We start from the raw sequence: 14,640 nt of genomic DNA on the forward strand, positions 1-14,640 counted from the left end.
ATCCCTGGCTCTGGGTCCCAGCGGTGCCCCTTCCTGGCTGTGGGACCTGAACACGTGTGTAACCTCAGTTCCTTCACCTGTAAAATAGGGATAAAACTAGTACCTGCCTCAGTGGTCCTTACTTGTAGTAAGGACTAAATAAATGAGTTAGCATGATCAAGAGCATACACATATACATGATCAATACCTAATAAAAGTAAAACAACAACTGTTGGCTTTTGTTATGTTATTATACATCACAATGACAACTTATAAAGCTCTATTAATGAGTAACCCTCGGGGATAGGGCGTAGACTATTACGAGGGTAAAATCTATACACGCACAATGCATCATTTATTATGGTCCACGGTTTATCCATCTTTTTAAAAAGGTATCTGTAGATGTTCTGGTAATGAGTGAAATGCACACTAATTAAAATTCTTGTTTAAATCATGGAAGCTTTCAGTCACTGGGTGCTTTCTCCGATCCTGAAGCGCACTTACCAGCAAATGAAGTAGGCACAACTAACATTGTTGTAGCATTTACTGTGTGCCTGGCATTCTTCTAAGTGCCTCAGATAGATCGACTCGTTTAATCTTTACAACAACCCTAGGAAGTGGGTTATTTTTCTTGTTGACTTCACCTGTAGAGAATTTAAGTGATGTCTCCAAGGCTAGTGAGTCAGGGAACAGGGACTCAGAGTCAAACCACCCGCCTCCAGAGCCTCTGCTCTGAACCACCAGGCCCATGGCCCCCTAATACGCAGCTCTGCAATGTGTTCTGACATTTAAAATGGGTCCTCGCACTTGGAAGTGCAGGAAACCACCAGAGCATGAAGAATGAGGTCAAGCCTTTACAGGAGGGGTAGTCGAAAGGAAATTCATTCTACAGTGTATTACGGTTTGATGTAAGGGCTTCCTGTGTGTTTGTGCCCCTGGGTTTAGGCTTGGATCATGGGTGGAGGATGGGATGAGAGCCCAGAAGAGTTTGTCTCCAAATCCCCAGGTGGTTTATCCCTAGAAGTCCCTGCCCTGAGAACCCCCTTTGGGAACACGCTGGGTAGAGCTGACCTTCTGGTGGCAGGTGGGTGGGACATCTGACTTACCGGCCGAGGCAGACTGTACTGGTACATTTCTGGGCGATAGGTGGGCACCCACTGCACTCCTGCCCTGGGCCGCGTCATGGTCCCCGGAGCACTGGTCACCACCTCCGAGTAGGGCAGGTGCTGTGCTGAGCCATAGGCTTCCTGGTGCCGGCCCTGGCCTGCGTGGCCCGCGGACGCCAGGCTGAAGGCCTCCTCCAGCAGCATGTGCATCTGCTGCCGGACCTCGTCGATGGATGGCTGGGAGCTGAGTGTGGACGTCTCCGAGTGGCCCTTCACCTGCCTTGACCTGGCGTAGCCCCGGGGCTCATTCACTCTGTCAATGTTGGTTTCTTCTATGATCTCAGGCTCCGTCTGGGGGATCAAACACATGCCCATTGATTTGTTAATGACCTTTCCTTCCCCTTAACGCTGTCTGCACTTTAAAATGTTCAGCTTGGGGGCGCCTGGGTGGCTCAGTCGTTAAGCGGCCGCCTTCAGCTCAGGTCATGATCCCAAGGTCCTGGGATTGAGCTCCGCATCGGGCTCCCTGCTCCCTGGGAAGCCAGCTTCTCCCTCTCCCACTCCCCCTACTTGTGTTCCCTCTCTCGCTGTGTCTCTCTCTGTCAAATAAATAAATAAAATCTTTTTAAAAAAGTGTTCAGCTTGGACTCCTGCTATTAGGTGTAGTGTTCATTTATGTTAGCACCTCGCTGCCCTACCCAGGAATCCACCCCACAGGGGTGGTCAGCTAGCACTGTGTTTGGAAGGCCACTTGCCAGCTCTCCATGTGGCTTCACTTTTCCGGAGCTCCAGCAATGCAGCAGGCTTTGCTAACTGGCGTAAGGATGATGAGAAATGGCTTTTCATTGACAGCATTAATGATATTCTCTAAAACCACTTAGAGACATTCTCCACCCTCATGCCTTTTAGGTAAAAGAATCTAGAGCATCTGGTAGTCTACACCCCAATGGTTGATGCTCTGGACTCTAGACTAACTCTCCAAATGGTCCCGTGTCCAGCCATTTAGGGAATCGCTGGCTGCCCAATGCCAGTTTTATTGGAGAGAGCAACAAAATCCTGCCTCTAGATCACACTGATCTCAAAGTGGGCTCCGCACTGAATCAGAAGCTCTGGAGCAGGGCCCAGCAAACTGTGATTTAGCCAGCCCTCCAGGAGACTCTCCTGCCTGCTCAGGGTTGAGACCAACAGATCTAGAATGTTCTCCCGCCTTCCTCCAGTGAACCTTTCACCTAGGGGGCAGCTGCAGTACCTGAGTTGGCAGAGGCTGGGGCATCATCAGCCTCCAGAGCAGGTTGCACCGACCGTCTCATGCTCGCCTGCTAATGAATGCTTATTTAAGAAGTCGGCCTGTGTCTGGGTCTATGATAGCCTGACAGTAAGGCTGTGGGGGAGTAGTTAGTCCACATTCACTCAAGCATGTCCGTGGCTAGAAGAACATGAGCGTTCCGTGAGAATAAATCAGCATAGATCAGTTTGCCATCCTGCTCTCCATCTATGACGTAAGTGACATACTGCCACTTTAGCAAAATTAGACAATATGCATAAGTAAGAGGGAAAAAAAATCTAAAAATCCATTAAACTTTGGTGTACTTATTCCACTCCCAAGCCTACCGGGGTGTGTGTGTAAACTCCTTCGCCATACACACACACCCATTTAAAAAGATTTAGGTATTTATATCCTGGTTCTGGGTGGTTATTATTATTTTACAGAGAATGAATATTCTCCCACCTGGGTGGCACAATTTAACAGCTGAGTAAATCTTGGGGCAATGTCTTAGTTTAGGTTCTCCCATAAAGCAGGACCTGAGACATACTTTATATATATACAGATCATTTATTTTGGAAAACAATTCCACGGAATGGGAGTCAGGGCCTAGAATGAGTAAACTGGGGGAAGAAAAAAAAAGCCAATCAAGGGCAGGCACTAAATTAGTGACTGCTGTGGGCAATTGAGGCTTAATTCCCCTTGGAACCCACCCCCCCAATCCCGCGCCAACGAACAAGCAGAACATGGTTGAGGACTGTATAACAAAATCTTGTCCACCAGCTCTCAACCCCCACTAGTCAAGAGTTGCTCCAGAAAGTGTCCTTGAACTCTGAGATCTGTGCAGGTGCCAGATGGTACAACGGGCTTCCATGGAACAGAGACAGAGAAGCCTCAGGACAGAAGTAAAAGCTTAAGTGATCGCTACGGGGAGGTCAAATTCCTGCTGCAGAGGACAGATGCTACAGCAAGGCCAGATCTAAAAGTTGTGTTGAGGGGCGCCTGGGTGGCTCAGTCGTTCGTTAAGCGTCTGCCTTCAGCTCAGGTCATGATCCCAGGGTCCTGGGATCGAGCCCCGCATCGGGCTCCCGGCTCAGCAAGAAGCCTGCTTCTCCCTCTCTCTCTGCCCCTGCTTGTGTTCCCTCTCTCGATGTCTCTCTCTCTCTGTCAAATAAATAAAAAATATTAAAAAAATAAATAAAAGGCGTGTTGAGAAGACAGGGCATAAACGATGTTCTAACCAGGAAAGTTACTTCACTTTCTATCACTTGAGTTCCTCACCTGTAAAGTGAGGATAGTAGCACCTGCCTCCAGGGGTCTTACGAGGATTAAATATGATGATCCGTACAGAGTTTAGAACAGTAGCATACGGCAAAACACAGTGGTAACCGTCGTCACCATAATTATCGTTATTATTACTTTTATATATTCAACTGCACCTGTTTCTCATGTAATTACTATGTGTAAGCCTCTCAGATATATGAGATAGAGCACAAAAAGAAAATGTCACCAGGAAACTCGTTCATAAAGGGAAGTCTTTCTCCCCTTAAAATCTATACACGGAAGGTCAGAAATTTGTTATTTTTCCTATTTTGAAGATGTATTCACTTTCCTTTAGTATTAAATTAATATAAATGCATTAGCGAAGAAATAGAAAATACAGAAAACACCAAGAAGAAAAGAGACATTCTCTGTAATCTTATCACCCAGAGTTAAGGCCTGGCCATAGTTCAAGATCAAAAGGTGAGGTTCTCTGTCAACTTTCAAATCTAGATTTATCAACAAACATCTACAGTAAGAATTGAGAATACTATTTTTATAGGAACAGAAGCAAAAATAGGTTATGGAGTAGAATGCAAAATTACTTTTGCCCCAATAAACAAACTCAAAAACATTTCATACCTGGGTGCATGCCCTCATGGGGCTCTTATCAATTGGGGATCTTTAGGGAAAGACTTGAGATGGCTCTCCCGGAAATGTGCTCCCTGATGGCTTGATGACACCTTCTAGGGTAGTGAATGCGACTTTTTTTTTTTTAAGATTTTATTTATTTATTTGACAGAGACAAGCGAGAGAAGGAACACAAGCAGGGGGAGTGGGAGAGGGAGAAGCAGGCTTTCCGCTGAGCAGGGAGCCCGGAGTGGGGCTCGATCCCAGGACCCCGGGATCATGACCTGAGCCGAAGGCAAATGCTTAACGAATGAGCCACCCAGGGGCCTCGTGAATGCAACTTCTGAAAACAAATTTTCTTCATAACGCAGAGAACATTTTAGACAGAATTTCAAACCCTGAAAGAATTTAGGAGACCATTTAGTCCAAGCCCCATTTTATAGATGAGGTGGTCAAGGCCAGAGTGGTTTAAGTGATTTCTCCCAAGTCACCCAGGGGTGGCTGTGGCAGAGCCTGGCTCTCCCAGCTCCCGTTCCCCCCCACATCCTGCTGCACCACGTTGCCCGTTACATTTCCCTGTCAATGCTGTTTGCTTCCCATACATTGCCCTTCCTCCCTATATCCCCGTCTCCCTAATAAATAATGGATGCTTAATGCTAAACTACTCCCAGGTGGAAGATTAACGGCACTGGGGTGAGCTATGATTTTTCCCACCCCCGAGCTGTCCTATGCATTTCCAGTCATATTGGTGGATCTATTATGTGAATTTATAGTTGTGCCTTAAGCAGGGCAAAAATATACTTGTTAGCAACAACTCCCTGCTCTGCCACTCTTCCAGGAGCCCTGGGGTGGGGTTCTCTCTCAGAGAGGGTTCCCCCCCTCTGCCAGCTTGGTGGGGGAGATATGACCTTTGATGATGAGGTGGAGACATTTTCTCCAGGCTCCCACCGCATCCACCCCATAACACCCCAACAGAAGTCAACCTCTGCTTCCCACCCCAGAGTTTCCATTTCATATGGGAGGGGGCTTCACTTTAGCTGGAGGGTCCAGAGCTATACCCCAAGTGACCTCAACAGGTTTGCTCCAGCCTCCTCCTGCTGGCCCACTGTTCTCACTTGGTTTTTCAGTCTCTTGACGTCTACCGATGGAAACAAGACAAACTGTCATCATACCCTGGGCTTCCCCCTCCTCACACTTGTATTTGCTTATTTAATGTCTGTCTTACCCAAATCTGGATGCTCCCTGAGCCCATTTCACCTCTGTCTCTTAGGAGCTTAGCATATTAAAAAAAAAAAACTTTGTGAAATTAAACCAATAAGAAATTCTGTCCAGTTGCCCATGGGGTAGAACCTGAGGTTAGGATAAAGGGCCCACATGCCCTGACACATTCACTCCAATGCTGATGCGCTGTATGACCACAGGCAAGTCACCTGAACTCCCTAAGCCTCAGGCTCCTCATCTGTCAAATGGGGGAGCTGAACTTTGATCTGGGAAGGACCTTCTGGTTCTCACATTTACTGTTTCTTGGATTCTATCTGCTCCGGGAAGGCCAGAGTTCCTCCTACTATCATCATTCTTGGGGGAATCTCATGTCTACTCATGAAGTAATCTCATGTCTACTACTCATACCCCTGCCCAACTTCCTTCTCCACCTTGAAACATGGGAGTAGTGATACATTTGCTCTTTTACTTAATAGACAATTATTATTTCAATGAGGCCCTGGGTTGGGAGTTGTGGATACAGCAATTAATAAGATGGTGAGCCAGCCCTCAAGAAGCTCCCCGTCTATAGGAGGAGACAAACGACAAAGACAACAGCAATAATCATAGCAAATAACATTTATTCACAGCTTATGTGCCAGACACTGTCCAGAGTGCTTTATATATATATTCGCTCTTTTTCTTTTCTTTTTTTTTTTAAGTTTATTTAGTATATGTGCTGCCGAAGCGAGCACTTTTTTAAGTTTATTTAAAATCTCTACACCCAGTGTGGGGCTCAAACTCGCAACACTGAGATCAAGAGTTGCATGTTCTACCAGCTGAGCCAGCCAGGCGCCCCTCACCCTTTTTCTCTCAGTAACCTATGAGGTAGCAATGCTGACTGTCCTTATTTTATAGGTGAAGAAATTGGGGTATTGAATATGTTGCCTATAATTGGCAGAGCTGGAATTTGAACCAAGAGAGTCTGATTCCAGCCCCAAACTGTTACCCATTGTACATATCTAAACAGAGAGATTACCACACCGCAGATAGGGGCTCTGACAGAAGGACAAACAGACCACCTGTGACCAGGAGGACAGACTATAAAATAATTACTGAGATAATCTCATAGACTCCTAGAAAGATGGAAAACATCAATATATACATATGAAGCTCTTCTAAGAGTGTCTGGCACATGAGCATTTAATACTTATTAGCTGCTCTCCTAACTGTTGTTATCTGTCTCATTCCATAGATTGGCAGTGCCTACAGGGCTGAGCCTGCGTCTTAGGCTTATAGCCACAGCCTCCAATCCAGGGCTGAGCCCAAAGCTGGAATCAAGACCTGTCTGATGAGGGACAGAACTTAACATAGCAGGTGCTCAAATCTACTCGAGGACCTGTCGTGAGCCAGACTTGTCCTGGGTTTTCCACATGTGTTACTTCACCGTCCCGAGGACCATATGGTTGTACCCATCTTCCAGATAAGGCATAGCATGTCTATACTGGCTTAACTTGCTTAATTTGCCCCAAACCCTTCTCTCTAATTTGCACATTTCTGACAATACCTTTTGCTTTTATTTGACAAAAAGGGGGAGACAGGAGCAAAGACAAACCTCCCAGTGTTGGCTGATGGTTGCCTTGGGTATAATGTTGGGGGCTGTGTCTGGGACAGAGAATTTATTTTTAAACCTCTTTAACTTGAAGTTTACCCTACTTGCTTCTCCAACCTCCTGAAGTACTGGGGAACTAGTTTTTTAAAAAACTATTTTTATAAGTTAATCAAGATGGACTTCAATAAAAATTCTAAAAAATTAATCACGGAATGTCTGATCATGGTAGGAAATGAGAAAACACAGATAAGCAAAAAGAAGACAATTAAAATCCACTCTAATCCTACCGCCAGAAATAACTACTGTTAACATTTTGGCCTTTGTGCATATCCTTCCACATGTTTTCTATGCATATGAAATAGAAGGAAGATTATCAATGCTGGAGCCTTGCCAACACCCCCTACCACCAACCTCCACCCCCCCCTTTCAAGGAGGGCCCAGCATGGGCCACACAGATTCTCCAGCTATTGTGATGGAAAATAGGAAGTAGGGGAGAACAAACAAGCAGAAGGGATGTGGGCTGCAGTATTTTTTTTTTCTTTTAAGATTTTTTTATTTATTTGACAGAGAGATAGAGAGTACAAGTAGGCACAGCGGCAGGCGGAGGGAGAGAGAGAGAGAGAGAGAAAGAGGCTTCCCACTGAGCAGGGAGCCCGACGTGAGGCTCGATCCCAGGACCCTGAGATCATGACCTGAGCCGAAGGCAGAAGCTTAACGGCTGAGCCACCCAGGCGCCCCGGGCTGCAGTATTTTTAAGTGGGATTTTGGAGAGGGGTGCAGAAGCAGCTATGACATATGAACGGGAGAGGAATTAAGGGAATTTTATAAGTCTTACTGGGCATGATATAATCACCTTCATGTATATGAAAAATATAAGTAAAGGAATAGAAGTATTTAAAAATTACTTTTGTTGACACAGCACTCAAACTGAGTCATCTGGGTCATGCTTTTATAAACAGAATACACAAACATACATACATATGTATGTATGCATATATATACATATATAAGGTTTTTTATAAAATGGGACTGTATATAATATTTTGAAACCCTTTTTATACGATATTGTGAAATGTCTCTGCTAGTAAATATATGTATTATAGGGACTAACTTTAAATGATTTCATAGCATTCTGCTATATGGAGTTTTCAGTCTATATGTAATAGTCCCCTATTGTAGGTGGTGTCCTAGTATCTTGCTATAGAAACAAAGCTGAAATAAGTATACTTGTCATTGACACTCTGCACATAACCATGGATTCAGCCTCAGGTTAAACCCCTAGAAGTGGAATTATGGGGTCAGAGGATATGCCCATATTGAAGATCCTGGACTCTTAGAGTATTTCATCATTCAGCAGCAAAGGCCACAGGTATTTAGAAGAAATTAAGGCCATTTCTTCTCCACACCTGAACCCACTTGGGGCTTGAGCTCTGGTGCCTACTGGAAAGAGTGAGAGGCTGTGACTCTTTCAGGGTTTTTTTTCAAAAGAGCACACCGGGATGGCTCACACAGGGACGAAGTATCCATGTGACTTCAGCTTCACTTTGAAATACTACAGACCAAACTTGAAGGAAATGACAGCCCTGCTGGGACCGCCAAGTACCTTCTTTCTAGAAAGTATTCCAACACAGGACATGGCTTAGGACACAGCTCAGTCCGACTGCCTGGTCCTGGAGCAGATTCTATAGCCCTAAGACTTCATCAACACTATAAACTAGTTTTCTGGGGCGCCTGGGTGGCTCAGTTGGTTAAGCATCCGCCTTGGGCTCAGGTCATGATCTCAGGGTCCTGGGATAGAGTGCCACATCGGGCTCCCTGCCCAGCGGGGGGCCTGCTTCTCCCTCTCCCTCTGCCTCCCCACCCACCTCGTGCTGTCTCTCTTTCTCAAATAAATAAACTCTTTAAAAAAAAAAAACCCCAAAATTAAAAACTACTTTTCTATCAGACACCTAATGAAAGGACAAACCATGGACCAGGAGAAAATGCTAGGATTTGTAACCAGAATATATATGGAATTCTTATACATAAAGAACAAAAAGACAACTCAATTTAAAAAATTGGGCAAATGGAGAGTATTATGCTGAGCAAATAAGTCAATCAGAGAAAGACATGTATCATATGACCTCACTGATATGAGGAATTCTTAATCTCAGGAAACAAACTGAGGGTTGCTGGAGTGGTGGGGGGTGGGAGGGATGGGGTGGCTGGGTGATAGACATTGGGGAGGGTACGTGCTATGGTGAGCGCTGTGAATTGTGTAAGACTGTTGAATGACAGATCTGTACCTCTGAAACAAATAATACATTATATGTTAAAAAAAGAAGAAGAAGAAGAAGAAGAAGATAGCAGGAAGGGAAAAATGAAGGGGGCGCAAATCGGAGGGGGAGACAAACCATGAGAGATTATGGACTCTGAGAAAAAATCTGAGGGTTTTAGAGGGGAGGGGGGTGTGGGGATGGGTTAGCCTGGTGACGGGTATTAAAGAGGGCACATTCTGCATGGAGCACTGTGTGTTATGCACAAACACAAACAAAATGAATCATGGAACACTACATCAAAAACTAATGATGTAATGTATGGTGATTAACATAACATAAAAAAATGCCTATAAAAATAAATAAAAAATAGGCAACTGATGAAAGTTAAAACACTGCATTATGACAGGATTGGTGACAGTCCTAAAACACACTGTGTATTTTGTAGGGAACCATGGGCTTTTGTGCTTTCAGGAAGTTTAAGTTACAGTTTGAGGCCTAGACTTGAGGAAATGGTAATGATTTGTCACAAATCCTATGCATAAAAACAGGTTCTGCAAACTGTGGCTCATCAACGATTTTTGTAAATAAAGTTTTATTGGAAAAAAAATTGGGCAAATGGGTGGCATCACAATTCTGGACTTCAAGTTCTATTACAAAGCTGTAATCATCAAGACAGTATGATACCGGCACAAAAACAGACACATAGATCAATGGAACAGAATAGAGAGCCCAGAAATGGACCCTCAACTCTATGGTCAACTCATCTTCGACAAAGCAGGAAAGAATGTCCAATGGAAAAAAGACAGTCTTTTCAACAAATGGTGTTGGGAAAATTGGACAGCCACATGCAGAAGAATGAAACTGGACCATTTCCTTACACCACACACAAAAATAGACTCAAAATGGATGAAAGACCTAAGTGTGAGACAGGAATCCATCAAAATCCTTGAGGAGAACACAGGCAGCAACCTCTTCAACCTCAGCCGCAGCAACTTCTTCCTAGAAACATCACCAAAGGCAAGGGAAGCAAGGGCAAAAATGAACTATTGGGACTTCATCAAGATAAAAAGCTTTTGCACAGCAAAGGAAACAGTCAACAAAACCAAAAGACAACCGACAGAATGGGAGAAGATATTTGCAAATGACGTATCAGATAAAGGGCTAGTATCCAAAATCTATAAAGAACTTATCAAACTCAACACCCCAAGAAAAACTAATCCAATCAAGAAATGGGCAGAACACATGAACAGACATTTCTGCAAAGAAGACATCCAAATGGCCAACAGACACATGAAAAAGTGCTCCACCTCACACCAGTCAGAATGGCTAAAATGAACAAGTCAGGAAACGACAGATGTTGGCAGGGATGCAGAGAAAGGGGAACCCTCCTACACTGTTGGTGGGAATGCAAGCTGGTGCAGCCACTCTGGAAAACAGCATGGAGGTTCCTCAAAAAGTTGAAAGTAGAGGTACCCTATGACCCAGCAATTGCACTACTGGGTATTTACCCCAAAGATACAAATGTAGTGATCTGAAGGGGCACCTGCACCCCAATGTTTATAGCAGCAATGTCCACAATAGCCAAACTATGGAAAGAGCCTAGATGTCCATCAACAGATGAATGGATAAAGAAGATGTGGTATATATATATATATATATACACACACACACACACACACACACACACACACACACACACAATGAAATATTATGCAGCCATCAAAAAATGAAATCTTGCTATTTGCAATGATGTGGATGGAACTAGAGGGTATTACGCTAAGTGAAATAAGTCAATCAGAGAAAGATAAGTATCATATGATCTCACTGATATGAGGATTTTGAGAAACAAGACAGAGGAGCATAGGGGAAGGGAGTGAAAAATGAAACAAGACGAAACCAGAGAGGGAGACAAACCATAAGAGACTCTTAATCTCAGGAAACAAACTGAGGGTTGCTGGAGGGGAGGAGGGTGGGAGGGATGGGGTGGCTGGGTGATGGACATTGGGGAAGGGATGTGCTATGGTGAGCGCTGTGAATTGTGTAAGACTGATGAATCACAGACCTGTACCCCTGAAACAAATAATACATTATATGTTAATAAAAAAATAAAAAAAATTGGGCAAATGGCTGGAACAGTCATCATCAATAAAAGAAGATACATAACATGTCCCATAAACACATGAGGAAGTGCTCAACACTGGTAGTAATTAGAGAGGTTATATCATTTTACAGTCACTGGAATGGCTAAAATCAAGAAGATTAATAACAGCAAACGTTGGTAAGGTTGAGGAGTGACATCAGAACTGTCATACTGTTGGAGGGAGGGTCAAGTAGCACACATACCTCGTAGACCTGTTTGTCATTTCTTAAAAAGTTGAACATACACCTCATGACCCAGAGATGCCACTCCTACGGATTTATCCAAGATAAATGAAAACATATTGTCCTGGCCCATTCAGGTTGCCAGAACAAAATGCCACAGACCGGGTAGCTTATAAATAACAGAAATGTCTTTCTCAGAGCTCTGGAGGCTGGAAGTCTGAGGATACCACATGGTTGGGTGAGGGTCCTCTTCCGGGTTGCAGACCTCGGAAGGGGTGGAAGAAGGGGTCAGGGAGATCTCTCATCTAAGGGCACTAATCCCATTCATGAAGGCTCCACACTCACGACCTCATCACTTCCCAAGGTCCCCACCTCCTAATACCAACACATCAGAGGTTAGGATTTGAACATATAAATTTGGGGGGATGCAAAATCTTTAAAAAAGTGGGGGGAACCTGGGTGGCTCAGTTGGTTAAGTGTCTGCCTTCAGCTCAGGTCATGATCCCAAGGTCCTGGGATAGCCCTGCTTGGCGGTGAGCCCGCTTCTCCCTCTCTCTCTGCCCCTCCCCCACTCATGCTCTCTCTCTTTCGCTGTGCTCTCTCTCTCAAATAAGTAAAAATCTTTAAAAAAAATTGGGGGGGGAAGCAAAGATTTAGACCATAGCACATATGTTCATAAAATATGAAAATATTTATAGTAGTGTTTTCTGGTAGCTTCAAACTGGAAACAACCCAAATGTCTGACAACAGGATGGTAGACAAATAGTGGTAATAGTGGTATATTTATACAACAGAATAGTACTCAGTGATAAAAAAATAAACGACAGATACACGCAACAACATAGGTGAATTCTTTTTTTTTTTTTTAAAGATTTACTTAGAGAGAGAGAAAGAGAGAGAGCAGAGGGGAGGGGCAGAGTGAGTCTTAAGCAGACTCCACACTGAACATGGAGTCTGATGTGGGGCTCAATCTCACAAACCTGCAATCACGACCCTGAGATCATGACCTGAACCGAAACCAAGAGTTGGATGCTTAACCGACTGCACCACCCAGGCGTCCCAACACAGGTGAATTCTGAGCAAAAGAAGTCAGACACAGAAGAGTATGTACCAAATAATGCCATTTATATGAAGTCCAAGAATGGGTAAAAGTATGAGGGTAGATATCAGAAAAGTGGTTGCCAGTGGGGGGCATGGTGCAGACAGAGTGACCTTCGGAAGGTGATAAAGCTGTCCTATATTTTGACTGGACTGGTGGTTATAAGGGTATGTACACCTGTCAACGCTCATCCAGCTGTACACTAAAGACCTCTACATTTTATCCAAAACGACTTGGGCAACATAGCTCGTACTATGGGGATGGTCGGGGAAGGCCTTTCTGAAGAGGTGACATTTTGAAGACCTGAAGGAGAAGGGGTTAGCCACGTGAAGATCACAGGGAAGCTTAGGATAAAGTCCCGAGATGGGAAAGAGCTTGTAGTATTTGAGAAGAGAAAGATGGGCTGCTAGGGGCTGAATTGTGAACCCCTCAAATTCATACGTTGAAGTCCTAACCCTAGTACCTTCGAATGAAACTGTATGTGGAGATAAGGTCTTTGCGCAGGTAATGAAGTTAAAATGAGGCCATTAGAGTAGGGCCTAATTCAGTATGACTGGTGTCCCTATAAGAAGAGGAGATTCCGACACGGGCATGAGAAGAGCGAAGACAGTATGAGGACAGGGAGAAGACAGCCATCTAGAATGCAAGGGGAAAAGCCTGGAACAGATCCTTCCCTCACAACCCCCAGAAGGAACCAACCCTGACAACAACACCTTGATCTTAGATGTCCAGCCTCTGGAAATGTGAGAAAATAAATTTTAGTTGTTTTAAGCCACCAGGTCCCTGGCACTTTGTTAGGGCAGCCTGAGCTGACTAACACATGAACCATGTGGCTGGAGCCCCATGTGTCAGGAGACGGGGCTAGAAAGGCAGGCAGGAGCCAGATCACGTAGAGTCTTGAAGGCCATGGTAAGAAGGCTGGAGGGTTTTCAAAGGGCAATGGGAAGCTCTTGAAGAATTTTAAGCATGCGAGAAATGTGATTGGAACTTACAGAAGGTGAGTTAGAAGGCTCTTGTAGTAATTCAGGTAAGGAGAAAGAGTAGGGGCTTGAATTAGGGTGGACAAAGAAGGTATGGACGAGCTCTAGAGATGTTTTGGAAGAGAGCTGACAGGACTTGCTGAAAGATGAGATGTGGGGATGAAACAAAGGAAGGAGTCAAAGCTGAGACCTTTACCAAGAAGGGGCATCTTGCTACTTGGGTCTCCTTGATGTTCTCTGAGCTCTCTAGGCATGCGTTGTCCTCTGGGCCCTCCCACTTGCCCTTCCTTCTGCCCAAATGCTCTTCCCCCAAGGGCTAGCCTGGCTAGCTCCCTCATTTCTGGTCTCTGCTCAGCAGCACCCCCCCCCCCCCCAACCAAGAGCCTTCCTGGGGCCAACCTATAAAGAGTGCTTCCTGTTTTTCTCCATTGTCTCGCCCTGCTTTATGCTCCCCCACAGCATTTCTGACATTATGCTGAACATCTATGTGCTCGGGTGTTTATTACTTTTTCTTCTTACTGGAATATAAGCTCCCCAAGGGCAGGGACTTTGTCATGTGTCCTGCTGCAGTCCAGAATGGCAAACAGTAGGACTTTAATACATACTAGTTGAATGAATAAATGGAAATTCATCTTAAAAGAGAGCCTGGAGGATTTGTGCTCAAAAGCCTCTACCAGGAAAAGACATTGCCAAGTGTCTAAAGTGAATTAGATGTAGAACCTGCTTTTAGGCAAACAGGCTTGAGCAACGGAATGTAGAAAAGGCTCACAGCCACCCCCTGGCTGAATCCGGACAGGCCCAGCAGGCGACCCACCTCAAAATACCCATTGGCCCTAACTGACCAATGGGCTACTTACAACTAGGCACAGTTGCCAAAAATGGGAAAATTCCATATGTCCATACGTCGCCATACCTCCCCATCTTCCCCCT

The 14,640-nt window shown here is 44.7% G+C and overlaps 1 protein-coding gene across 1 annotated transcript in view; it reads right to left on the bottom strand.

Annotated features, from left to right (window-relative positions):
- Window positions 1-14,640, bottom strand: part of KIAA1549L (KIAA1549 like) — a 258,248-nt gene that overhangs the window by 19,135 nt on the left and 224,473 nt on the right. Inside the window, exons 18-19 of the mRNA XM_088017490.1 lie at window positions 7,055-7,187; window positions 1,086-1,436 (exon numbers count right to left, since the gene is read on the bottom strand). Coding sequence (XP_087873616.1) covers window positions 1,086-1,436; window positions 7,055-7,187 — 484 coding nt within the window. The remainder of the gene's footprint in view (window positions 1-1,085; window positions 1,437-7,054; window positions 7,188-14,640) is intronic.

This window comes from Eumetopias jubatus, unplaced genomic scaffold, assembly GCF_037043125.1.
Source record: "Eumetopias jubatus isolate StellerSeaLion01/CBP00866 unplaced genomic scaffold, mEumJub1_p1.0 scaffold_13, whole genome shotgun sequence".
Lineage (NCBI taxonomy): Eukaryota > Metazoa > Chordata > Mammalia > Carnivora > Otariidae > Eumetopias > Eumetopias jubatus.